General features: G+C 67.3%; 1 protein-coding gene across 3 annotated transcripts; it reads left to right on the top strand.

Moving 5' to 3' along the window:
• Window positions 1–209: 209 nt before the first annotated feature.
• AKT1 (AKT serine/threonine kinase 1) lies at window positions 210–22,818 on the top strand. 3 transcript variants are annotated; one of them, XM_049704947.1, is made up of 14 exons: window positions 212–449; window positions 3,120–3,258; window positions 14,735–14,863; window positions 17,393–17,504; window positions 17,610–17,757; window positions 18,062–18,193; window positions 18,289–18,354; window positions 19,469–19,537; window positions 19,678–19,803; window positions 19,894–20,022; window positions 20,120–20,334; window positions 20,607–20,694; window positions 21,484–21,586; window positions 21,828–22,818. In XM_049704947.1, the coding sequence occupies exons 2-14, from the start codon at window positions 3,213–3,215 to the stop codon at window positions 21,905–21,907; spliced, it is 1,443 nt and encodes a 480-aa protein (XP_049560904.1). In that variant the 5' UTR covers window positions 212–449; window positions 3,120–3,212; the 3' UTR covers window positions 21,908–22,818. The 3 variants fall into 3 exon arrangements, with proteins under 3 accessions (XP_049560907.1, XP_049560904.1, XP_033277364.1); XM_049704950.1 differs by lacking the exons at window positions 21,484–21,586; window positions 21,828–22,818 and adding an exon at window positions 21,219–21,452 and having other exon boundaries at window positions 210–449; XM_033421473.2 differs by lacking the exons at window positions 212–449; window positions 3,120–3,258 and adding an exon at window positions 16,663–16,923.
• Window positions 22,819–25,952: the final 3,134 nt, after the last annotated feature.

The following is a 25,952-nucleotide window of genomic DNA, read 5'->3' as shown; positions in this document are numbered from 1 at the left end:
GGAAACCAAAGCCAGAGAGGACGTGGCCTGGGGACAGGCCCCGCGGAGGAGCGCAGCGGTCCCCGTCCCCGAGGGCCGCCCGCTGCGCGCTCCCGCTCCCGGCGCCGCGCCCTCGCTCGGCCCACGGTGGGGCCGCCCCGAGCGGCGGAGGCGGATGTGGGCGGGCGGCCGGGCGGGGCGGGCGCGGGGCGGGGAGAGGGCGGGCCGGCGGGACCGAGCGCGGCGGGCGGGCGGCCGGCCCAGCGCAGCAGCGCAGCCAGCGCAGCCCGGAGGAGCCAGCCGGCGGCCGCGCACGAGCTCCGGGTCCGGCGGCGCGCGAGGCCCGCCCGAGCAGCGCCCGCCGCGGCCTCCAGCCCGGCCCCGGCCGGCCGGCCCGCGGGGATGCGGAGCGGCGGGCGCCGGAGGCCGCGGCCCGGCTAGGCCCGCGCTCGCGCCGGACGCGGCGCCCGGTGAGTCCCCGCCCGCCCGCCGCCCGCCGCCGGGGCCCGGATTTCCTCCCTGCGGCCCGGCCGCTTTGTTCGCGGCCGCCGGGGCCGGGGCCAGGGCCGCGCGCGGCTGGAATGGAGGAGCGGGAGCAGGAAGTGGCCGAGCGCGGCCTGGGCGGGGAGGGCGCGGGCCGCGCCGGCGCTGGGGGTGCGTGCCTCCGGCCCCGGCCTCCCGCATGACCTTGGGGAAGCGGCTCCGCCGGGCGAGGCCCGGGCCGGAGCGGAGGGGTGCGGTCGCGCGCGGGGGGCCGGGGCACCGTTGCGGCCGGGAGCTGCCCGGGCGCCCGGCCAGGGGGGCCCCGGCGCACAGTAGGTGCTCAGGGGGCCGAGGAAAAGGCTCGCCCCGGCCCTTGTTGAAGTTTGTGGGTGGGCCCTTGGAAGGGACCTCATTTTCCCATAGACAAAAAGTTGTCCATGGTGGCTGGGTGCCCAGGCCCTCCCACAAAGGACTGCAGCCCTCCTGGGCCCTGAGACTTGTTCCTGAGCTGGGTGGGTTCTGGAGGTGCTGCCCACCCAACCCAGAGGCCCGGGGCAGCTGATGAACTTGGTGGGTGGGATTGGTTCCCGAGTATTGTCGCGGTGGACAGAGTTAGGGCCCTGGGCCTGTGCTCTGTGGCCAGAGGGCCCCCGACATTCACTCCTGGCCCTCTCCCACCTTGCTCAGGCCACCCCTAACTGCTGTGAGCTCTGGTCCAGGTGAAGGGTGGGGTACACTTGTGGGGCTTGGTTCCCTGCCCCCCAGCTGAGCATCCGGTTCATAAACCAGTGTTCTGGACGCAGGGGGAGGGGGCCCTTCAGAGCACAAATTATTATTATTTTTTTAAGGTTGTGACTTAATAATAGCAGTAATTCACCTTTGTGGTGAAGTCACTCACAGGACAGAAGCGGCGGGAAGCAGAGGTCCCATCCGTGCCGCCCACCCTGTGCCCAGAGCAGCCCAGGCCTTGGCTCGGTGTGTGTGTTTCTGTGCACATGCACACCACCCTGTGTATGTGCAGATATATTTTTACACACGGGGCCGTCGGCAGCTGTCTGACTCTGTCAGCACCCGGCCCTGCTCAGGCCCCAGTGGGGGTAGGGGCACATCCAGAGGTCTTTGAGTCCAGCCCTCTGCCTCCAGGCCACGCCTACTCAAGTGTCACCAGAGCCCCCTGTGCCTGCCAGGTGGGGCTCAGAGCCCTGTCCTTGGTGGTACCTCTTCCAGTCTTACTTGCCATCCCTGACTGTGGGCTTGCTGAGTGTGTTGGGCAAGGAGCGTCTTCCCTGTCCCAGACACAAGGCAGTGAGTGGGTCTTCCTGTCCTTCCAAATTTAGCCCAAGACAGTCAGTGCACAGCGGCCTTCTCTTGGTGCTTAGCCCATGCCTCAGGAGGCCAGTAAAGGGGGCTGCGGGAGAGTGTCTAGGTGGCTGTAGGAAGACCCATGTTGGAGGTACTCAGGGCCTCTGCCCGGCCTGGGTGTCCCCGAGAGGAGTCTTTCCTGGCCTGCCCTCATGAGTGCCCAACTGGAAGGGTAGCAGAGGACTGCTCATGGGGAGAGTGCTCTTTCCCAGGATGCTCGGAACCGGTGATGTGAGAACGGGGTTTTGAGGGATGCCTAGGAGTTCATCCAGCAGGGGAGCAATGGGGTGGGCCACAAAGGATCAATGGCCAAAGTGTCTGCTCAAGAGAAGGCTGCTGGTGGGCCTCCAAAGGGCGGGTGCCAGTGCCTCTGAGTTTGCACAGTCCTCCCCATTTGTTGCCTCCTGGAAGCTGTAATTACGGGTCTGTAACCACCCTGGACTGGGTACTCCTTACAGACGGGACTCGTCGGAACCTCTCTTTGTCCCCAGTGCCCAGCGCTGAGCCTGGCAAAACCAGAGATGCCCGGCACATATTGGCCGAATGAATGAACCAGATTCAGACCGGCGGGGGCGCTGTGGTTTAGGAGGGGTTCGGCGTTTCTGTGGGATGGGTGTGTGTAGGGGGTTTTCATGTCACCCTGGAGGGCTCTGGGCTCTCCTTTGTACCAATTACCTGCACTCCTGCCCCTGCCTTCTTGAGACGTCACGCTTGAATTTCTCTCCTTTCCCAGTCTGGGGCAGGGAAGAGGAGCTCTGGACTCTGCCTGGGAACCCCAGCCTCTGGGCAGGAACACCATGGACAGGGAGAACTGGGCACCCTCACCAGGGGATTGGGGAGGCTGAGTGGTGTGGGCTGAAGCAGTCAGAGAGGCTGCCTGGAAGAGGTGGCCTCCGCTGGGCCGGCAGGTTAGGGAGGCTGGGATATACCAGGAGGGCCTTTTGGGGACAGGAGTGATTTGTACAAAGGTCAGGGGAGGTGGGAATGGGTCGGTAAGGGGGGCAGTGAGCTCTGAGGGCTTGGGGTTCCAGGAGGGGTGGTGGCAGGGGCTTGAAGCCCAGGGGGAGGGGAGGCCTGGGCCCAGGGAGCAGTGTGAGTGACTTTGTATCAGGTGCCGTGGCGGGAAGGCAGAGCGGGGGCCAGCGGGGGCTCTGGATGCTAAGAGGGCACAGGTCGTGTGGGAAGGCACACCCAGGCTGAGTCCCCAGGCGCTACGGGCCTCCTGGGCTCACCTCGAGGTCCGAGGAGTGTCCCCAAGCCCAACACAGCCTCACACTTCCCTCTTCTTCTTCCAGAGGCTGTTGACAGCCCGCTGGGCTCTGGGAGGACCCTGCTAGAGGCGTGTGAGCGAGGTCTGGGCCACGCAGGCCTGCGGGAGCCCCGGCACCATGAACGACGTGGCCATCGTGAAGGAGGGCTGGCTGCACAAACGAGGTCAGTGCCCGCGGGGCCGGCCGGGGGTGAGGGTCCCAAGTGGGCCTGCGGCTCCTCAGTGGCTGGGGGCGGCCTGGGCCGTGGCTGCCGGGCGAGCGAGGCCTCCCTGGGCTCCTGGACCCTCCTGGACCGGCCCGGGTGCGCTTTGGGGCCCAGTGTCCCCACGGCCGGGAGGGCATGGCCTCGTGGGACCTCCCGGGCGGGGACGTGTGCCCTGGGCCAGCGTGCAGCCCGTGAGTGGCTGCCTGGCTGGGGCCGTGGGCGGGAAGAGCCACCCGCTTTCCTGGAAGGCAGTGAGGACGCTGGGGCCGGTCCAAGGCCTGGCGCATTAGTGGCCCGGGGCGCTGCCTGAGGGCTCCTGAGGGCAGGGCAGGGCTGCTTGGCCTGGCTGTAGGCGGGAGGGGGCTCCGTGCCACCCAGTGGCCCAGCTGGGGGCGGGTTTACGCTGGAGCTGCTGAGCCAGCTGGCCTGGAGCCCCCTCAGCCTCCCCTGTGCTCACTCATATGGCCCTGTGCCCAGGGAGGGGCTCAGTGAGGAGCTGCTGGGACGGGAGCTTGGGCCTGGGCCCCTCACCTTCTGGCCCTGCCTGCCCCACGGCCCTCTGTTGCTTAGCGGCCGGTGGTTGGGGGCTGGACAGGCCTCCTGTCCAGGTGCCTGAGTAAGTCACTCCCTCCTGCTCCAGGGCGGGGATTGGCCAGTCACCACCTGCTCCCCCAACTTGCTCTTCCTCCAGACCTGTTCCCTCCCAAAGCTCTGGCGATCCCATGCTAGCTAGCCACTAGCCACGCCACTCTTCATGCACACCCTCTGGTGAGGGTGTCCCCGTCCCCACCTCGGGATCCCACGGGCTGTTGGGAGGGGGAGCCTCAGACATAGGTGGAGCACACAGGGAGGCACGGCAAAAGTGGGTGTCACGAGACTGGGTTTTGTGGGATGCATAGGCGCCTCCCGGCAGAGCAGGCTGGGAAGCTGCAGGAGCTGCGGTGGGCAGCACAGGAGGGATGGAGCTGAGACCTCAAGGGGCTGCAGAGGGCGCGAAGCAGGGGATCAAGGATGTGGTCTGCTGTGTGTTTTTAGAGCTCACTTAGGCGGCTGCAGGGAGGACAGTGCACTGGGCCTCAAGACGGAGGCCGCAGGGGCCTGTGGTCCGTGGCGAGCCCCTCCAAGGTTTCCTGCACCCAGCGGCCTTCTGGATCCCCTCCCCCAATGTTTACCCCTTCCTGACCCCCAGGAGTACCACTTCTTGTGCCTGGAGCCTCCCACCCCTGCTCCCCATCGGGTCCTACTCTGTCTGCCTCACCTCAGCCCTCTTTGGTGGCAAGGATGCCCTCTCTGACCCTGGTCTCCGTCCTCCCCTGTGTGCCTGGTGGCAGCACAAGAGCACACGGGGACCGGTACCCCTTAATCCTTGGCTACTGTTAACTGACTGTTCGATTAAGGACTGACCTAGGAGATACCTAGGCCTCAGGGCTGCCAGGGCTCCTGTCCCAGTTACTGGGGCATCCACTGGCCAGCCAGGCTCGGGTGGGAGTGCCCCTCTCACGCTGGGTGACGTTTAGACTGCCGCCCTGGGTTGTGTGCTGGGGGCTCGGGGTGTCGGGCCCAGCGGGGCATCCAGGGAGCTGGGCTTTGACCTGACTCGGCTGCCCCATCCCTGTGTCCTTCTCCAAGGGCAAGTCTGTTGACTCCGTGGGCCTTGGTTTCCCTACGGGTGCAGTGGGTGTGGTGGTGGGCAAGGGCCTGGTGGGGTCTGCCCTGGGGCAGAGTGCAGCCAGACTTGGGCCGGGACAGAGGGTCCTACGTGCCCACGTGCCTCCACTCTTCTTTCTCCAGCCCACGTGCCAGCCCAGGCGGTGTGTGGGGCGGCGATGTGGCCCTGGCCCTCTTGTAGCCCGGGAGGGGCTGTGCCGTGTCCCACCTCCACTGCCTGCCCTCCACTCCCCGTTCCCAGTGACCCCGTGGGAACCTCTGTGTGTTGCAGGCTCATTCCACTGCCCCCACTGCTGTCTCGTTCTCTCTGTCCTCTTGTCCGTCTTTTACGAATCTGTGCTTTCCCACAAACGTGGGCTCTTCCTGTGTGCTGGACTTTGGGGTGACTGGGTGAAAGGAACAGGGGTCATGTGGCTGAGGGGTGGGAAATGGGTGGGCTTGGGTTAGATGTTGGGGGATCGAGGAGGACCCCGATTTGGGGCTGGAGGTACGCAGCGGTGCCGTTTCCTGAGACTGGGGTGGGGGGGCTCGCGTACCCTTCCTGGGTGTGGATAGCGTCCTGGCCTTGGTCGTGGGCGGGCGGACGTGCAGGCCGAACCCCGCGTCACGGGCAGGAGGGTGGACGGTTTGAAGATGCTTCTGTGTGCGTGCTCCGCTCCCAGAACCCTCCCTCACCTGCAGCGTCACGCCCACCCCCGGCCCTGCCCCCCGCCTCTCAGGACTGGCTGGAAGAGGGAGCCAGGCCTCCTGTGGGGTGGCTCTGGGTAGAGCTGGGGGGTCCCTGGGCTGGGAGCGGGCGGAGGGCTCCTGCAGCAGTGGTGTGAGGTGCCACCGCCGCCCTGCCCCCTTCCCCCGCCGGGGGTCTGATCCCCAGGGGGGTTTGGGGAGCTCCGGCTGTCCTCCAGCTCCTCGCAGACCCGAGGCCCCCCACGCTGTTGCTTCTTGTTACGTAGGTTGGGGGGCTGTTGTGGGATGAGGGCCTGCCTTGCCCACCGTGCTGTGTCTGCCCTGCGTCCAGCCCAGGGCCTGCACGTGAGGGGCGAAGGAACCTTCGGGGCTGAGTGGGTGTTGAGAGCTGACCCAACGGCCCGTTGGCCAGGGTCGGGGCAGGACAGACCCCCGGCCCCCAGCTCCTTCTCCCGCCCCTCAGGGACATGGGCTCCCTCCCTCCCATCTCTGGGGAGGGCCCGGGGCTGCGGCCCTGGTGTCCTGATGCGTGTACTCTGGGCCAGAGCCGCCGAGGGGCAGAGGAGAGCCCGGGCTGGCGGCTGACGCCGCAGCTCGAGTCCCAGCGCTGTGCTGCCCTGCGGCACCCAGCAGGCCCTCTGGGCCTCGGTGTCCCCGGCTGTCCCCAGGAGAGAGGGGTCCAGCTGCCCAAGGCTCAGAAGGTGGTGAGGAGGGCTGAGCCGGGTGGGGCCGCAGGAGCCGGGTGGGGCCGCAGGGACCGTGTGCAGATGTCCTGCGAGACGGGTGGACAGCCCAAGCTATGGGTGGGTGTCCCCAGAGGTGGGCAGCCTTCCTGATAAAGCGGGACGTTCTGAGTGACAGGCAGGCATCCCGAGTGACGGGCAGACCCCCCAGGCTGTGGGTGGACAGCCCGAGCGGTGGGCAGCTGCCGTGCAGCTCCAGCCGCTGGTGCTGGGGGCCAGTGGGCTCGGTGTGGCTCAGAAAGTCGCCTTTCCAAAGGTTTGGTCTATTATGTGCACTCTCCTGATGTCTGAAGGTTGACAGTTTAAAAACCGTGTCCTCCTTCAGGATGCAGGTCTGGCTGGACTTGGCCTGCGGCCTCCAGTTTTGTCTTTAGGCTGTGTGCGGTGCGCGAGGCCACGGGCCTGAGTCCGTGCAGCTGCTCTGGGACGTGTCCCCAGGGCCCCGTCGTCCCTGCCCACTTGCCCTGGTGCCCGCCGGGCTGTGCACCACCTCGGCTGCAGCCCAGCCCCACGGAGAGCTGCCCCAGCAGAGCCCCACCCGCGAGTCCCACCCTTGGAGCCCGTGGAGGGCGCAGGGTCTGTGGGCGTCCTAGTCGTCTCCAGCCCATGGACGCGCCAGCTGGGCCACACGGGCCGGGAGAAGGGAGGACGGCAGCGAGATGCTGTCCACGGGGTGAAGGAAGGGGCTGAGGGTCTGGGTGGGGGTGGGGCACTGGCCTCGGGGACCCCTGGGCTGACGTGGGCCAGCTGCTGGCCTGGCCAGGAGGGTCCGTTAGGGCAGCCACCACGCCGCAGCCCGGCAGGTGGGGGCTGAGGGGCGGGGTGCAGGAGAGCGGGCCTGTGGGCACGGGGTCCCCCGTCCAGGACCCTCCCTGGACGTGACCCCAAGTGAGGTCTGCCCGGTGCTCGCACACGTGGGAGGCTAGCGTCTGTGCGTCAGCTTAACTCCCCCCACCCCAGGAGCGGCGGGCCTGGTGGCGCCGTGTGTTCACGGGGCTCGGTGGGGCTGGTCCCTGGCACGTCTCAGGCCTGGCTGCACCCCCCCCCCCCCCCCCCCGCAGCCCATTTCTGGCCCAGACCCTCCCCCGGTTCCAGGCCCTTGCCATCCTGCTGTGCGGGTCCCAGGCATCCTGGTGGGGGGCGGGCTTCCGGACTGCAGTGGCTCCTCCCCCCTACCCTCCCTCCGTCCTGGCCAGGTCCTGCTTCTGGCTGCGGCCCTGGGCTTTACCTGCCCCCCAGGTGGCTCTAAGCTGCTGACACAGACTCCCCCCATCCCCAGTCCTGGGCTTCCCATGGGGCGGGGCCGTGGAGGGGGCGCGGCTCTGCTGAGCCGACAGCAGGGGCCAAGGCCTGCAGGGGCCTGTTGAACCCACTTCTGAGCACACCTGCCTGGGGGCCCGTCGTTGGGAATCATCTGTGTGCACAGCCCCGGGCCACTCTGCCGGGCAAGGGGCTCACGGGACCGTCAGGGGAGGCAGGCTGCTCCCTTCGCCCGGTGCCCCAGGCTGGAGGTTGGAGCTGTCCTGGGCCCTCCTCCCCCTGCACCTCAGCGTCCCTGGCTCAGGCGAGGGATGCCCAGGTCCCCTCCATGTCTCGCTGCAGCGGCCGTGGCTTTGGTCCAGGGGGTCCCCTTGGTCCACTGAGGCAGGTGCGTGCAGGCGGCCGGCCCAAGGGTGGGGGCAGGTGCGGGGGCCTCTGCTCCGTAGGACGGTGCCTGGGAGGGGGGCACGTTCCTGGAGGGGTGCCCCTGAGCCCGCGGGCGGTGGCACGAGGCTGAGGCCGAGGCCTGCCGGCCTGTGTGGGACCAAGTTTCCTGTTTTGTGAGCCGGTTGAGTTTTCCCTTCAAAACAAACAACGAAAGAGGAAGCTCGGGCGTCCTTGCGCTGGGGGATGAGGGGTCACCGCTGCCCCGGGCCTGAGGGGCCCTGAGCGGGCCGTGTTCCTGTCTGCTTCCTGGTCCTGTGGTGGCGAGGAGGGGGCCTCTACCGGCCGCCCAGCCGCCCCAGGGAGCTGAGTGTGCGCCCTGTGCGTGGAGGGGAGGGGGCCCTGGGTCCGGGCCCTGCCCACTGCCAGCCCTCAGGAGGGGCCTGGGCCGGGTCGCGTCAGGCCAGTTCCTAGAAGTGCCCTGGGAGGGTGGGGGCGGGGGCGCCGGCGCGGCTGGCATCCCCTCTGCCCGGGCGCACCCGGCCAGGCTCGCTGCCAGCGCCCTCCCCGCGGGCCCTCCCGTAACTGGAGCCGGCGGCCGCCTGCTGCCTCTGCACCCGTAGCGGTGGGTGCCCCGGGCCCCTGCCCACTCAACCCCACGGGTAGGCCCCCAGCCCGGCCCCGACCTGGCCCCCAGCAGCTTGGCAGAGGGCCTCGTGCACTCCCCGGCCACGCCCACCCGGCCACGCCCCTGCTGCCTTTCTTCCTGCGTCACGCGGGGCTCCTTAACCGTCCGAAATAACGCTCGTGTTTCAGGAATGTTGGCATTGATGGGGGGTTGTCTGGTGCCTCTTCTGCCACCCCTGGGGGCCTTGGGGTGCGGTCCCCCTGGGCACTTGGTTTGGGCGCACAGATCCCAGAGCAGGCCCAGGACCACAGACCCCCGGCCCCCAGCCTCCTCCCGGCTGGTTTCGCAGGCCCAGAGGCCTCAGCCGGCTGTTCCTGGCAGGGGTGGGGGCCCCATGCTGGCGCTCCACCCCGGGCTGGGGGGTGGGGTATGCTGTGAGCTGGAGTTTGGGGGCTGTGATGAGCTCGATCGGGGCTGGGGCCAGGGTGGGTGTGGCCGGGATCATGAGGTGACAGGGCTGGCAGCTGGGAGGATGCAGCCTGCCACCATGTCCCCATGTCCCCACCACGTCCCTAGCCAGGTCTTGCTGTCCTCACGGCTGTCGCACCACGACGTGGCTCCCAGTTAGGGAATAAGTAAATAAGAGCTGGGCGGCTGGGAGGTGGAAGGCCCTTTCTCTGGAGGGTCCCCCCGACCTGTCCCTCATTCCCTTGCCCCCTCCCCTGTGTAGGTGGTGCTTTTTCCTGGGGGAGGTGGAGTTGGTGCTTGGAGCCCCTCGTGCCCTGGGGAGGGCCCTGGCTCACGGAGGCTGGGGGTCACTTAGACGCCAGGGTCTTGCTCTGCCTCTTCTGAGGGTCTGCAGGGAGGGGGGTCTGGGCAGGGCCGGTGCCCACGGGGCTCTCCTTTCCTGCAGCTGTGTCTGCAGGGAGGGCTCTGCTGCCACCCCACCTGCTCTCCCGGGAGCCCGTGCTGCCCGTCTGTTCACTCTCACCACCCCCTTCTCCTCCTTGCCTCTGCCTTGCCCGGGGAGCCCCGACACCTCCCTTGGTTTCATTGGGTTTATCCTGGGCTCTCAGCACAGGAGTGAGAGGCATGTCCCTAGGGAAACATTCTGGAAACCTAGAACTTAAGTGCCGTGTGGCTTTGGGCAGACGCTGCCTGAGGGCCTGGGCCAGGACCGGTGGTGGCCAGAGTCCCCTCTGCCAGGGCCTGTGACCCAAGGGGCCAGCAGATGGGGGGAAGCTGGTGGACTGACAGGCCTGGGGGCTGCCTGCCCTGCCTCCCAGGCCCACCCGGCCTGGAAAGTGTAGGCCTCAGGTGCCCCTGCAGGCAGAGGTATGGCTGTGGCTGCCCTGAGCCCTGGACCCAGCCCAGCTCTTTCCACGCAGCCCCCCTGAACCCTGCAGTGGTGAGGCCAGGTCACATCAGGCAGAGAGCGCGGGGGAGGCGGGTGGCGGGGCGGGCTGGGGTCGGGGTGGCCCCTTTTTCTGGCCTGTGCAGCAGGTGATGTGTGGTGCCCGAGGAGGAGGGTTTCCGAGGACGGCCAGGAGGGTGGGACGTCCAGGCCCAGGTGACATGCGGGCAGCTGCAGCGAGAGGGGCTGTTGGTCGTCGCTGGTGAGAGGCCTGAAAGCTGGCGCCGTCCTGGGGCAGCAGGAAGGGGCGGGGAGACCCCAGAGCTGTCTGCTGCACCGTGACGGTGGGGGGCGGGGCACAGCGCTGCTCCCTGACTGCATCCCTCCCTCCCACCCCGCCTCCCCACGTTCGTCTGAGTCTGTGTGCATTGGGCTGAGGCCTTGGGCCCCTGTCTGCCCGATGGCAGAACCAACGACCTGCGAAGAGTTCTCGGTTTGTGTCGAGGAGTGAGCCCCGCCTGGGCAGCCGGACCTGGGACTCTGGCCACCATCTGCCTCTCCGTGACCTTGAGAGCCCTCTCCCTTGGGCCTTGTTTTCCCCCGGGAGTGACTGGTCATAATGATCCCACCTTCTCGGCTTGCCAGGCAGCTTGGGGGCGGCCCAGCTGGGCTCGGGGGGCTGTGCCGGGGGAACCCCCGTCCTCCACCTGTCCCCCCGCTGCTGGGCCGGGAGTGGCCACCTCTCCTCTCCTTTGTCCACACTGGCCGTTCGTGCCCCCGTGAGGACCCCGAGCGAGCTGCCCTGGGAAAGCGTCCCCAGGAGCAGGCGGCGTGGCTCACCCGCCCGGCCTGGGCTCTGCCTGAGTGGGCCGTGCCCCCTCCCTGGCACCGGTTCTCGGGCTTTCGCTGACTGTCCGTGGTCTGGTGTCCTGCCGGTGGGACGGGGGCACAGGGACGTGGGGACACGCGATGAGCCAGGCCCGCGCCCGCCCCGCGGCGCCGGGGAGGGGGGTGATGGCGTGCGGCAGCTGTCCATGAGCGACGGATGTGGCGGTGGCGGGGGACCGCGTGGTGGCCGCCGTCAGCTGGCACCCGCTCCCCCGGCCTGCTGGGGCTCCCTTCGCTGTGGAGAAACAGCTCAGCGCCGCCTGCCACCGCTGCGGCAAAGCGTGTATCCAGCAGTTTCCCCGGGAGCTGGGGACTCAGACCGTCCATGGAGCTCAGGGTGTGGCAGCCGGCGGCCTGCGCTGGGGGCTTAGAGGGGCTGAGGTGCCAGGCAGGGGAGGACTCGCGGGTGGCAGGCCTGGGGTGCGGGGAGCCTGCGCGCTGCGCCCCTGGGGCCCCCAGCGGCTCGGGTCCTGGCCTCCGCGTCTCCTGCCGGGGGTGCCCTGACCCACAGCGCGGCCTGGGGCCCGGACTGGGAGGTGTAGAGGCGCAGGCTGTCAGCCGGCACCCTTCCTTCCCTGATCCTGGCTGTGTGGCCCCGTCAGGGTGACTTGGGCTGTGGGAGACAAGTGATGCTGGCGAGGAATCCCCCTTCCTTGAGGGTCCTGCAGCCCCTTCCTGGGGATGAGCTGGGATGGCGGAAGGGCCCTCCCGGTGGACGACACACGGGGACGCTGAGGGGGCCGGGGCTGGGGGCTGGGAGTCCCAGGGGGGCAGGAGGAGGAGGGAAGCCCTGCCCTGGGCACAGGAGCCCGGCTGACCTGGGCACCCCCCCAACGCCCACCCCACCCAGGGCAGTTGCCTCCTCATCTGGAGCCTGGGAGGCAGGTGGCCAGGCCTGGGCATTCGGGGTTCAGGGGGCGTGGGTCCCCTTCGCTGGTGGCCGGGTGGGGCGCCAGTGTCTGGGAGGGGTGGGTGTGGTGCTGTAGGGCCCCTCCCCTGCCCTGGCCCAGGGCTGGGCTTCTGAAAGAGCCCCCCACCTCGGGGGGGGGCTGAGGATGGACCCTCCAGGTCGGGGTGGGCACCAGACCACGCGTGCCTCCAAGTGCCCACCCCCAGCTCCGGTCTCCCGACCGGGGTGCTGTCCTGCCCTGCGCGGAGGGGAGCTGGGCCAGCTGTGACGTGGGGCTCCAGGGCCCCGGTCTGAAGCATTCGCTCAGGTGGGATGGGGTGGGTGGGAGTCCTGGGCTTGGGCGGGAGTGGCAGGGACGAGGGGACCCGACCTGGGCCCAGGTCCAGGCCAGTCCCTGCTGACCCTGGTGTGGCCGCTGCTGGGAGGCCACCCGGTGGTGGGCGGTCATCTGGCCCCAGAGACCAGGGCCCCCCCCCACCCGCCAGTTTACGGCGCGGCATCTGAAGAGCAGACTTGGGCCTTCTCGCCTGTTCCCAGCAGGAGCCGTTTGTGTCTGTGCTGCCTCATCCCCCTCGCTGGCCCACAGGTGTTACAGCCGAGAGGACAGAGCACAGCCGTGGCCAGGCACAGGGCGGCCACCTCCTCCCCTCGCCCCTCCTGTGTCCCCCCCGTCCCTGGACCGGCCACCCACCGGCGTCCTGTCCGCACTGAACTCGTTCAGATGCAGGCCACGGCCCAGGTTGCGGCTGGCGGTCACTTGGGGGCCTGGCTGGATGTCTGCAGGCGGGAGTGCCCCAGAGGCTGAAGAAAGGGGTCTGTGGGTCTCAGCGCCGTGGCCCTGGCCGCCCCGGCCTCCCCCGCCCGTCCCCCCGCCCGTTCCCCCCCGCCCCCGCCGCGGTCCTGGCTTCTCCTCCGGGGGTCCGGATGCCGGCTGCTGAGGGCCAGGGCCCGAGTGGGGCTGCCTCCCCGCCTGTCGCTTCCACCCGTGTGTTGCCCAGCTCCCGTCGCCTGGCCCCCCTTCAGCGCCCTGGGCGGGCTTGTGGGGTGAAAGCTGGAGGGCAGGTGCAGGGTCACGTGGCTGGGGGCGGGTCCCCCTCCCAGGGCCTCAGCCACAGTGGGGTCCGAGGCCCAGGCCCGGGGCGTGCGGGTCCTGCCGAGCGCGGACGCCTCTGTGGGCACACACGCGCCGACTGCCCGCGTGGGGTGCGGCGCTGGGGGGCCGCCATGCTGGGCACGGTGGGGGCCGCCAGCAGTTGGTGATCAAGATGGATTCTCGGGGCTGCACGGATGAGGCACTCATCACTCTCCCCGCGCACTTAGCGTCCCGGGGAGCGGCAGCTGGCGGGATGGGAGGCACTCCATCAGGGGCCGACAGCTCCAGACGAGCGCAGGCGGGTGGGAGCGAGCAGCGGGCGCCCGGGATGGAGCGGGGTGGGCCGCCTTCAGCCCCCGGAACCAGCTCTGCTCCAGCCTGCGCCGTGCCGGGAGGCTGGCTGGGACCAGTGGCCAGGGGGCGGTCCCCGGGCCCGGGACGGGAGGCAGCATTCAAGGGTGGCCTCACCACCTTCCCAGCCCACGTCCCCAGGGGTCTGGGGGGCTCAGACCTGGGTGGAGACCCCGCTAAATGCTGTCGGGGTGAAGGCAGGTTACCGGCCGACGCCCGGGTCCTCCCTGGCCCAGTGGTGTCTGGCCCGGTGGGGACCCCTGCCTGGGCTCCCTGGGGAAGGAAGGGAGTGGCTGGAGGCCCCGACTGCCCAGCAGCCCCCAGAGGCCCTGGGTCGTGCAGGGTGGGAGCTGGGCGGTGAGGCGGGGGGAGGGGCAGAGCGGACCGAGGCGCGGGGCGCTGGGCCTTTGCTCGCCCTCCAGGTGGCTGCGTGCGGGGCTCAGCTCGTAGGGAAGGTCCGGCCCCTCCCCTCCTGCTGCCCGGTGGCCCTCTGCTGAAGCGGGCGCCTAATTAGTAAGTTCTTCGGCGGTGTTCAAACTCCTGGCTCGGCAAAATGTAAATGAGGCGTTTTTTCCGGGTGTCAGTATGAAAAATGGCACTGCCGGCGCGTCGCAGAGGACATCTGCTCTGCTTCCTGAGCGCGAGCGCCTGTTCACGGCTGATGCTGCAGAGCTTCGGGGAGAACGTTCCTGGGCACCTGGTTGACCCGTGGGTGGGTGTGGGGGCCCAGGACGGCAGGTCCCAGCCCGAGGACCACACAGCCGCCTCTGGGTCTGGCTTCACAACAGCGCTCAGGGCCCCTGGACAGCAAGTGTTGTCACGCAGGCAGAGGGGGCTCTGTCCCGAGTGCCCATCCTGGGGACGTGCTGCAGGTGGGCTCGTGTCTGCCAGGCAAGCCCCCGTGATCGCACTCTGAGTGTGATGCTGGCCCCTCACTGCTGGATGCTAGCTAGGCTCCATCCTCTTGGCGGGGGCCAGTTGCGGTGGGCAGCCCAGTCGCCACGGTCATCACAGTAGCTGCCGCGTCCACCCCCTGGCGGCACCCAGGGTGGGTGGGGAGGCCTCTTGGCCCTGAAGCCCCTGGCGGGTGGCTGTAGCTGGTCCCCGCGCTCTGGTTGGAGACCGGCTGGTTTGGCACCACCTCCTCCAGGAAGGCCCTCTGGATCGGGCCGGCCTCCTGTCAGTCGTACCGCTTCCCCCAGGCCCAGGTGCCGGCCTGGCCCCCTTTCAATCACAGGTTCAGGGTTCGCACTTGGTCAGAGGCGGTGCTTTCATACAGTGAAACCCGTCTTCCCACCCACCCTCTGACTGCCCCAGGGGAATCGGGGTCAGTGCCCGGAGTTGGGGCATCCTGGGCGCATCTGTCCCGGCACAACCAGCTGTGACTTACCCCGGGGAGCGGGCTGTGTAGGGGGAGCGTGGTCCGGCGGCTGCAGCCCCTCAGTGCTGCCCGCCCGCCTGTCCTCAGGTGAGTACATCAAGACCTGGCGGCCCCGGTACTTCCTCCTGAAGAACGACGGCACCTTCATCGGCTACAAGGAGCGGCCGCAGGACGTGGAGCAGCGCGAGTCGCCCCTGAACAACTTCTCCGTGGCGCGTAAGTGTGCCGGCGGCCGCCCTGGGTCGGGATGAGGGCGCCGGGCCGGTGGGCGGGGCGGAGAGAGCCCTCTGGGCCCAGCGGCCCCACGTGGGGTCCCCCTGGCCGCTGTGTCTGGGGCCAGCAGCCCTCCGGGGACCAGGCTGGGCCTGAGGCCCTGTGTCACCTCAGGGACCGCTCAGTGGTCGGCTCCGGCTGCCAGGGATCTCCGAGCCGAGCCCAACGCTGTTCCGGGTGGACTTCTGGAGACCGGAGGGCCTGGCCTGGGGCAGCTGGCCGACCTGGGCCCCTCCTCCAGTGGGGGCCAGACGAGCCCACCAGGGCCTCTTTCCCCAAAGCCCCCGGCAGAGGCAGGAAGAGGGTGTGGGGGTGGGGGGCAGCCAGCTTCCCGGGGCCTCCGTCGCCCCAGCACGAGTGCCCACCACAGGTTTTCAGAGACCCCAGTCCACTGTGGCAGTGCGTTTGTTCCCACCCTCAGCTGGGGTGCCAGGTGGGTGGGTGCAGCACTGCTGGCCTGCGGCGTCTCAGGACGCTGAACAAACTTGCACGTTTTCTAAACCAAGTGCTACTGTGGGCTCGTTACGTACCTGCAGGGGGACGGCAGGTGTGACCCTACCCATGGTGGGGGGCACCCAGGCATGGGGACGGGTGGGTGGGTGGGATGCTGGGCCGGGCGGGCCTTCCGGCCTGGTCCCTGTTCCCGGTGCTCTGCCCGGGCTGGCCCGGGACACGGGCCTGATGGGTGAGTTAGTGATGGGCTTGTCGGCCAGCACACCCTGGGGTCCGCCTGGGCTGCTGTCTGGGGTGCAGAGCACAGTCCTGGCTCCACCCCAGGCTCCTTCATTCAACCCCCACCCTCCGGCTGGCTCTGCCCTCCCTGCCACGTGCCTGGGAGCTCGGGGTCCTCTGGGTGCACGCACACCCCCTGCCGCCAGACCGCAGGTTGTGGTCCAGGGTCTCAGGAGGGGGCATAGCACAGGGGGCCCGTCCTCGGCTGACGGGGAAGGATTCCCAGCCTCCGCGCCTGCAGATATTCTGAGATGGGGGCCGTCCTGCCCACCCCCTGGTGTGCCTGGCCCCGTGCTGCAGGGCTTCTAGTGGGAGGAGCAGAGGCCCTGCGCCACAAGGGAGGCTCCCTTGGGGGTGCTTTAGCAGGGCCTGGTTCCTGTGAGCCCTGAACCCCCTCCCGGGCTCCTCAAGTCTCAGCAAAGCAGCAGGTAGAACGGGGGCCTGGGGGTGAGGGGAGGCCAAGGAGGCAGACCCCCGTCCCCGCAGCCTTGTGGCCGCGTGGGAGCCTCACTGCAGTGTGTCTGGCTCCCCGCAGGGCCTCCTGGGTCAGCCTGGGGGCTTCCGGGCTTGGGAAGGATCCTCGGCCAGAGGGATGCTGCCTTGCTGGGGGGCTGAGGCCCCTCGGGAGTGTTCCCCAGGCTGAATGCAGGGGAGCACGGGGGGGGGGCTCTCAGGAGGTGCATGGGAGGTGGGCACCGCCCAGAGGGGTTTCCTGAGCAGTGGGTGGGACTGGGGCCCTGACCCGGGCATTAGGCCAGCAGGGGCTTCAGGCGCAGGAGCAGAGGCATGTGGGAGGGGGGAGCGGCTCTGCGGGGGCCTCTGTGCCAGGGGCTCTTCCTTGGGGATGGGTTCCAGGGTGGAGAGATGAGAAGTCAGGCCCTGGGTGGGTGTCAGGCGCCTGAGCCCTGGGGGCTCCTGGTGGTCTCCGATGGGCTGAGCGAGTGGGAGGGGGCATGTGGGGACCCAGAAGGCTGGCCGCACAGGTTTTCCTCTCTCCCTGCCCCGTGTAGACACAGGCCTCCCTCCGCGTAAGGCTGGGCCCCAGCCCCCTCCTGGCCCCGCGGCCTGGCAGACCATTCCTCGCTCCCTTGCGCTTGGCTGAGCCCGGCCGGGGCCCCTCGCGGTTGCCAGGGCCTAGATGCTGGAATGTCGGAGACCCCTGCGCTGGCCCCGCGGCCCCTCCCGCCTCATACAGGCTGGGCTGGAATCCAGCCCCTCTCCGGGCCTGGGGCACCTCCACGGTTCCTCGGCTGCAGGTGTGCGTGTTCCAGGTGTGCATGTGCCTGTTTTCACTCCCGTGTGCACCTGGGGGCATGGGCAGCAGTGTGGGGAGGGTGCAGCCCAAGTGGCCTCGGGGGTGGACAGGCAGCTTCTCCGGAGGGTGAGTCACTATCCCCCTCTGTTCTGGGACTGGCCCTGCGCCGAGAGGGGGCAGGCAGAGCGCTGGTCATCGTGAGGCTGGGAAAGTGGTGGGATGGTTCTGCTCGGGGAGGGCGAGCTGCCCTCCCAAACCCCTCACCCTCCGGCTGGTTGAAGGCCGTGTCCTGGCTGGCAGGGGGGCTTGGAGACCCAAGGAAGGACCACGGAGGGTTGACCGGCCCCCAGACACCCCCTGAGGGGCGCCGCTGAGCTCTCTGAGCAGGGTCCCAGCTGGAGTGGGGGTCCTGGCCCCCTTTTACAGGGCTGGGCTGTGGCGGGTGGGCCGGGGCTCAGTGCAGACAGATGCTCGCCTGCCCCCAGAATGCCAGCTGATGAAGACGGAGCGGCCGCGGCCCAACACCTTCATCATCCGCTGTCTGCAGTGGACCACGGTCATCGAGCGCACGTTCCACGTAGAGACCCCCGAGGAGCGGTACGCGCTGGAGACGAGTCCCGGTGCCCCAAGCCCAGGGGCCTCGGAGGGGGAGGCCCCAGGCCTGGGCGGGGCTGGGGCCTCAGCCGACTGACTGCCCTGCAGGGAGGAGTGGACAACCGCCATCCAGACGGTGGCCGACGGGCTCAAGAGGCAGGAGGAGGAGATGATGGACTTCCGGTCGGGCTCGCCTGGCGAGAACTCAGGGGCCGAGGAGATGGAGGTGGCGCTGGCCAAGCCCAAGCACCGCGTGGTGAGGCCCGGCCCTGCCCTTGGGGCCCTGCCCCGCCCAGCTCCTCGCACAGGAGTGAGGGAGGGACGCCAGGTTCGGGAAGGCCCGGGTGCCGTTGCTCCCACCGTCCCCCCGAACCCCAGGGCTCCAAGTCGGGGCGCACAGCCCCGTGATCTCCCACGAGCCCTGGACCCCTCGGGCCCCACCTGTGCTCGGCCCCGAGGCTGGCCGCGGTGGCCCCGGCCTCTGGCACCCCTCACCACTGTTGGGCCTCCAGCACTCACCATGCTGCCCCCTGACCCTGGTGCCTGCCCGCTACCCTCAGACCATGAATGAGTTTGAGTACCTGAAGCTGCTGGGCAAAGGCACCTTCGGGAAGGTGATCCTGGTGAAGGAGAAGGCCACGGGCCGCTACTATGCCATGAAGATCCTGAAGAAGGAGGTCATTGTGGCCAAGGTAGGGGCCAGGGCCGGGGCTGGGGGCCGGGACTGGGGGCTGGGGCCGGCGCCGGGCCAGGCGGGGCGGGCGGCTCAGTGGGCTCTGTTTTCCAGGACGAGGTGGCCCACACGCTCACGGAGAACCGCGTCCTCCAGAACTCCCGGCACCCCTTCCTGACGGTGAGTCCCCTCTGGACCCCGGGGGGACGGCTCGGGCAGCAGGTGCTGGGGTCGCGCGGTCACTCGCACCAACCCCTCCTCCCCTGTGAATCTGGCGGGCTCAGGGCCCCGTGGACGGCGGGCGGGCCTCCAGGAGGGGCAGGTGGAGGTGCGTGGTGCGGGGTCGCTGGTGCACAGAGCGGGCAGGAGGCCTGGCCTGCCCTCTGGCCTGCTGAGACCCTGGGGGGCCACGCCCCCCATGCCCACCCTTCTGCACGGTCTTGCACTGCTTCCCCTTTGAGGCTCCCTCCGGGAGGTCCCTGTCCCGGGGGAACCTGGGCCAGGAGGGGTGTATGGAAAACACCTGGCCTTCTGGAGCAACAGGGAAGTGCCCGGAATTAGGCTGCCAGGCCCAGCCAGCTCCGCCCCCAGAAGGTCAGCAGTCAGGCGGACAGGGCTCAGGACTCAGGCCTTGGGCGACCTGGCGCCGGCCTCCGAGGTCTTGTGCCCGGGACCACTGTGGGCCTGTCCCCTCCGCTCAGCACAGGTGTCCTCGCTCCAGGGGACGGCCTGATCCGAAGCAGGGGCAGAGCAGTGGTGAGGCTTGCAGCGATGTTTTTCCTGAGACGTTTTCTTATGAGAAACATGACTTCAAGAGCAGACATCGTGTTTGCTCGTCCAGACGTTACTCGTCACCGTGGCTTTGCCTCGTCTGCTTCATTTTGCCCTTTTTCCCTCTGTCTGGCTGGAGGATTGTGAGGAAAAGGCCAGGCTCTGTCGTGCCCTCCACCCTCCAGTGGATCCCCGTACGGGACGCTAACATCGCGTTCTGCAGATTCCCTGGTCGGTGCGGCCGGCCTGGCCGTGCGGGAGCCCAGAGCCGGGGAGGATCTCCCGTCCGTGTTTCTGTGAGCAAGCGGTCATCAGCGGGCCTTTCTTTTAAAGCGAGGCCGCCTGTGGTTTGAGGCGTGAGGGCAGCAAGGCGGCCCTAAAGGGGCACCGCCTCTCGGTCCCTGGACGTGCAGCCACTCGTCCTCAGGCGCGGCCGGTGGGGCAGCGGGGTATCCCCCGCCCTGAACAGGGCGAAGCTCCTGCCCAGCTTGAGGGCCGGATTCCAGCTCTGCTTCCCTCACAGGCCCTGAAGTACTCCTTCCAGACCCACGACCGCCTGTGCTTCGTCATGGAGTACGCCAACGGAGGCGAGGTAGGGCCCGGTCCCGGGGCGGCCCTTTCTGAGCCTCGGGTGTCTGGGTGGCTGCCCTCCCCGCTCCCCGCCTGGTTAGGGTCTCCGCCCCGTGACCCTGGCCCAGGTCGCCGGCCCCGCTCAGGCTCCCCGTCCCGCAGCTCTTCTTCCACCTGTCCCGGGAGCGGGTGTTCCCCGAGGACCGGGCCCGGTTCTACGGCGCCGAGATCGTGTCTGCCCTGGACTACCTGCACTCGGAGAAGAACGTGGTGTACCGGGACCTCAAGGTGGGCGGGGCCGGGGATCTGGGGCGGGGCTGGGGGCGGGGCTGGGGGCGGGGTGTGGAGGCGGGCTGACCCGGAGGCCGCCTCCTGCAGCTGGAGAACCTCATGCTGGACAAGGACGGGCACATCAAGATCACGGACTTCGGGCTGTGCAAGGAGGGCATCAAGGATGGCGCCACCATGAAGACCTTCTGCGGGACGCCCGAGTACCTGGCCCCCGAGGTGCGCGTCTGCCGCGCCCCGAGTCCCCCCTCCCCCCTCCCGACCCCCGAGTCCCCGTGTCTCAGGCGCTCTCTGAGCCCGTGCCCTGCAACCCCAGGTGCTGGAGGACAACGACTACGGCCGGGCGGTGGACTGGTGGGGGCTGGGCGTGGTCATGTACGAGATGATGTGCGGCCGCCTGCCCTTCTACAACCAGGACCACGAGAAGCTTTTCGAGCTCATCCTCATGGAGGAGATCCGCTTCCCACGCACGCTCAGCCCTGAGGCCAAGTCCCTGCTCTCAGGGCTGCTCAAGAAGGACCCCAAGCAGCGGTGAGCCCTGCCCTGGGCTGTCCCCCGAAACCCCCAGGGAATGACCGTGCTGGTGGCCATGTGTGATGTCCTCGGCTTGGGCTGGCCCGGGCAGAGGGCCTGCTCACACCTGCTCGGGAAGAGCCGGCCCTGCTGGCAGCTCCTGCCCACCCAGCACCCTGCAGCTGCCCGGGCTGCTGCCTGGCGGCCGACCTCAGCCTGTGGGAGGAGGGGTCCGAACCTTGGGCCCCGCAGGTGGCGACCCCGTCACCGTGGCCTCCGTCTCCCCGCAGGCTCGGTGGGGGCTCCGAGGACGCCAAGGAGATCATGCAGCACCGCTTCTTCGCCAGCATCGTGTGGCAGGATGTGTATGAGAAGAAGGTGCGTGGGGCCTGTGTACACCCCTCCCCCCGCACACGCCCGCTCACACCCACCTGCTCACACACATACCTGCTTACACACCCCACAAGCACACGTGAGGAGGCCTCCGAGGAGCGAGGCAGCTGCTTCCTGCACGTGTGCCTCTGCACTTTGCCCTCGGAGGGACCTGGGAGCCCCAGGCCCTGGCCCGTGCTGGTGGGGTGGCCAGCAGGCTCAGGACGGTTGCCCCTAGGCTTGCTGGGTACCTGTCTCCAAGCATGCTTCCACCCCGTTTCCAGCCCACCCCTCCCCTGCAGGCCACACATGGCCGGCTGGGCCTTTGTCCCTGTGAGACAGGGCTCTCCACCCTGCTCTGCTCCAGCCAGGGTCCTGCCGCCTCCTGGGCCTGCCCTCCAAGCGCTCTAGTCCCAGCCCCGACCCGAGAGACCCCCTGCTAATTGCTGCTAGTTCCCAGGCAGCCCTGCACCTGGGCCCGGGGTCGGGGGAGTGGGGGTCCTTCCTCCCGCCAGCCTGTCCTTCTGCAGTTGCCCTTGCGTCCTGCGTTGTGGTGAGTCCTCTCTGTGGCCTGACGCTGCCGGGCCACTCTGCCATCCGGGGGCCGCGAGTGAGGCCGGTGGCCCCGCAGGTGGATCCCTGAAGGGCGAGGCCCCAGAGGGGACGTGGGCAGAGGAAGGCCTGGCCCCAGCCTTGGCTCCTGGGTGGGTCCTGAGTTGGGTCCAGGTCCAGGTCCAGGTCCAGGTGCGCCGGGCAGTACAGGGTGAGACCTGTAACGCAGCCCCCTTCCTGCAGCTCAGCCCACCCTTCAAGCCTCAGGTCACGTCCGAGACGGACACCAGGTATTTTGACGAAGAGTTCACAGCCCAGATTATCACCATCACGCCGCCCGACCGAGGTGAGGGGGCCTCCCTGCCGACGCCTTCCTCCTCTCCGGGCAACAGAACTCCGTGCTCAGCATTTTACTGGGAAGGCTCCCTCACGGGTGGCCGTCAGGGCGGGAGGGCCGCGGCCCCCGGCCCCGGGATCGTGGGATGGGGGCTCGCTGAGGCTGGACGCGGAGTCTGGGAGGCGAGCCCTGGGGCCGGCCGGCCTCACTTGCCCGGTGCCCGGAGCTGAACCGCTCCTCCCGCCCGCAGACGACAGCATGGAGGGCGTGGACAGCGAACGGAGGCCTCACTTCCCCCAGTTCTCCTACTCGGCCAGCGGCACGGCCTGAGGGGCCAGCCGGCGTGCTTGGGACGCAGCCATGGGCAGCCACGTGCTCTGGACGAGGGCTTGGAAGACTCGGGAGGAAGCCTCGCACGGATGATCTGTATTTAATGTTTCTTATTTCCGGATGCGTTTGGGCGGAACCATTGCTGTCCTCCAACACGGATGGGAAGATGCCTCGTGCTGTGGGCAGGGCTGCCCGCCTTGGGGGCGGTGTCCTCTCGGCCAGCCAGGTCGGGAGGAAGACATCCTGCGGTTTTTCTTAATTTATTCATCCAGTTCTCCAGACGTGGCCGCGGCCTTCGGAACAATTAGATTCACGTAGGAAAACGTTGAGGACTTCTGCAGCCAAGTGCAATCGGGCCTGGGTGGGCCCTGCCCGCGGCCCCTCCGTCCCTCTCGCCGGCTGTCCCTGGCTGCCCCTGCCTCGGCCCGGCCCGGCCCGGGGGCCCCAGAAGCCACCTTGCCGTGGTGCGCTGGCCTGGCCCCCTCTCGCTCTGGGTGGGGCACGCAGCAGCCCCAGCACTGAGGCTGGAGGAGGGTGGCCCCTGCAATGGGGTTGGGCCGGGGTTCGCCGGCAAGATAGAAGAGCCAGGTGACATCTGTTGCCGAGTATTATGCTGTTCACGTGCATACTGGGGTTTCTAATCTCAGGAGAGGGCCCTCACTCCGCCCCCTTCCCCATTGGGACCGTCTCACCCGATGGCTTCCCCTGGTAGCACCTGTCCTTATAGAAGCTTCACTCTCCTGCTGTTGCCCTGGCCCCACCTGACACCCTTCGGAGGGGCCGTCGCTGCACCCTCCGTGTCTCCCGGCTGGACGCTGCGCTGCACCGTGGCGTTTTTTTATACTCAACTTTAGTATTTTTACTATTATGAGACTTTCCCTCCAAATTCTTCAATAAAAATTGCTTTTCAACTCTGTGGCTTGTTTTGCTGGGTGGCAGGTGAAGGAGCATGTGGCCGGTCCGCTTGAGGGGAGCGCCCTGTCCTTCCTGCCCAGAGGCCCCAGGGATGACCTTTGAGGGACGATGTCCCCCCACCCCACTCCGGCGGGACTCACCGGAGCGGGGGATGCCCTGGCCGTCCCTGTCTCCACCTGGCTTCACCCCAGCTCCATGCCCCAAGGAAGCCACCCAGACTGCACAGCCGTCTGCCTACCAGCTCTGTCCACGCAATGCCGCAGACCCCGACCACCAGGAAGGACCAGCCATCCTGCAGGGCCCCGAGCTGGCCAAGGCCGAGACTCGGGTCACTGCCAGGCCCTAGGGCCCGAGGAGGACCGAGAGAGCGGCCTGCCGGCGGTCACACCGCAAGCCTGGGTCAGGCGGGACAGGCGGGAGTGGGTCCGGGGCGCCCGAGCAGCCCAGCGGGACGTGCCGCGGGCGCCACCTGGTGGGTGCGGAGAGGAGCCGGCTGCCGGCGCTGGCCCGCGCGTCGGCCTCCAGGCGCCTGCCCAGAGAGGGGTGGGCGGAGCCTCAGCTCCTCCTCTCTCACGGGGACTCAACCCCGCAGGCGTGGCCGGGACAGGGCCGGACCTTTCACTGGGCCTGGCGCCTGGGCCCGGGGGAGGGGGCAGAGCAGCCTGCTTCTCCAGGCTCCGGGGCCCGTGACCCTGACAAGACATTCCTTGGGGCGGGGTGGCTGCCCCTTCCGCTGGAAGGGGCGCCTGCGCGGGGCATGAGGTGGGTGGGGTCAGTCAGGCCTGCGGGTGCCTCTCTGGGCGGTGCCCGATTGCTCAGTGTTGATAGGCTCTGAACTATTTCACTCCCACAGCTTTTTTGGAAACCACAAACACACCAAATGTTACCTGCTAAATGATGCTTTGGATCCAGATTTCAGATACGTAAAAACGTCCTTCAAATTGGAAGCCTGTGCACTGTGGGTAGGAATGTAAAATGGCTCAGCCTCCGGAAAACAGTATGGAAGTTCCTCAAAAAAATAAAAACAACTACCATGTGACCCAGCAATTCCACTCCTGGGTACACATATACCCCAAAGAGCTGAAGGCAGGGTCTCGAAGAGGTGTGTATTTTAACACATAAAAAAAGGAAAAAAAAATGTATATTGTAGACACCAGAACCTACAGCAGTACCTTTCCATTATCCTCGAACTTCGAGCAAATGGTACCCCAAAGCGTCAGATGTGGTGTGGAAAACCGGGAGGTGCCTCTGAAGCTGGAGCTGGGGCATGTGGGGGGGTGGCGGCCAGCTGGCCAGGCGGAGGGGCACGAGCTGCGCTTTCTCGTGGGGCCTCCTTGGGTGATGATGGGGGGATGGTTGGGGGATAACGGGGATGCGGGTGATGGCCTTAGGGACGTTCCTTGGCCTGGGACAGGCTTCAAGGTCATGGGCATGGACATGAGCACAAACTTACCCTGATGGTGTGTCCCATCCGGGTGGGTGGGGCCGAGAAGGAAAGAGCCGAGGCCGGAGACCCCAGGGCCTCCCAGCCTTCGCGGAGGTGGGGCTGCGCAGGCGCCTCGGGGTGGAGTGGTAGGGGTGCAGGGAGACCGGCACTTCGGGGAGGAAACTCCTGGGCGCTATCCGGTCCCGGCCGCAGGGCCAGAGCAGAGCCGGAGGGGCCTGGTGAACAGCGGCCTGGGGCAGTGAGGACCAGCAGGGTGGAGGTCCCACGGCCTGGCCTGCACGGGGGCCGAACGCCCTCCCATGTCGCACCCAGCCCTTCCAAGCAGCAGGCCGGGCCTCCGGAGGGACAGCAAGACAGGAACAGAGGTGCCTTTAGCACCTGTAGTGTCCACGTTTCAGCAGGCATGGCTGCGTGCTGTAGCCGAGGCCCTGGGGGCTGCGGGTAGGTCAGCAGCTCCCAGCAAGGAGCCAGCCAGGCTGGGGTGTCGGGACGGCATGGGGGCGGGGTCTGCCTCCCAGTAAATGCCACTCGGGGGATGTCTGCTCAAAGACGGGTCATCATTCAACAGGTAGTCTACCCTGTCCCTTTGAATTTGCTTGTCTTCATACTCAAGGTGAATTTGTTGCAGACAACAGAGCTGGCTGGGTCTCAACTGTTGTTTTGACGATCTGTGGGTCTCCACCCCTCGGGGGTGCTTAGGTCACGTACAGGAGTGGGATCTAGACGTGGCTGAGCTTAAACGTCACCTTGCTGTTCCTCTGTGCGTCCCTTTAGATCTTTGTGCCTTCCTTCCTCTTTTTCACCCTCATTTTGGATTAAATAACTATTTTTTAACAACCCATTTTATCTTTTTAAAAAAAAATTTCATTTTTTTGGCCACGTCAGGTCTTAGTTGCGGCACGTGGGCTTCTCTCCAGTTGTGGCATGTGGGTTTTCTCTCTCCGGTTGTGGCACTCGGGCTCCAGGGCGCGTGGGCCCTGTAGGTTGCAGCACGTGGGCTCTCTTGTTGAGGCGCGCGAGCGCCGGAGTTGTGGCGCGCAGGCTTAGTTCCTCCTCAGCATGTGGGATCTTAGTTCCCTGACCAGGGATCGAACCCACGTCCCCTGTATTGGAAGGCGGATTCTTCACCCCTGGACGACCAGGGAAGTCCCCCATTTTCTCTCTTTTACTGGCTTATTTCGACTTTACCAACTCTCTCACTGATGTTCCTTTTCTGTTCCAGGATCCAACCCAGGATCCTATGTGGAATTTAGAACAAATCTCTCCCGAAGGAACGACTGTAGCCACGGCCTGTCGGATGTCAGTCCATAACTCACTCAGCAGCCTGCCTTGGAGTGAAATTCAGCCCTTCACACGCACGGTCCTCAGAACACACACCTCCACTTGCCGTCTCCGTGCTGTGGACACTTTTGTTTCCACATGTTCAAAATCCCCAACACACATTATTAGTTTTGCCTTCAACAATTGTCTTTTTAACATTTTAAATATTCTTACTTGGTAAAATATATGTAAAACTTACCGCTTTAACCATTTTTAAGTGGCCAGTTCAGTGGCATTAAATGCATTCACGTGGCTGTGGCGCCAGCACCACCACCGTCTCCAGAACTTTTCATCTTCACAAACTAAAACTCTGCTCCCGTTCAACACTCACTGCCCCTCCCCCGGCCCCACCCTTCCCGTCTG

The sequence above is a fragment of the Orcinus orca genome, chromosome 2 (assembly GCF_937001465.1).
Source record: "Orcinus orca chromosome 2, mOrcOrc1.1, whole genome shotgun sequence".
Taxonomy (NCBI): Eukaryota; Metazoa; Chordata; class Mammalia; order Artiodactyla; family Delphinidae; genus Orcinus; species Orcinus orca.
Note: the sequence above shows the minus strand (reverse complement) of the source record. Positions and strands in the feature narration are given on the sequence as shown.

Bases quoted from the DNA above. Each gene is read 5' to 3' on its own strand.
- AKT1 (XM_049704947.1), top strand. From the start codon at position 3,213: ATGAACGACGTGGCCATCGTGAAGGAGGGCTGGCTGCACAAACGAG. The intron at 20,695-21,483 runs GTGCGTGGGGCC...CCCTTCCTGCAG, and splicing joins AGGATGTGTATGAGAAGAAG to CTCAGCCCACCCTTCAAGCC. The intron at 21,587-21,827 runs GTGAGGGGGCCT...TCCCGCCCGCAG, and splicing joins CATCACGCCGCCCGACCGAG to ACGACAGCATGGAGGGCGTG.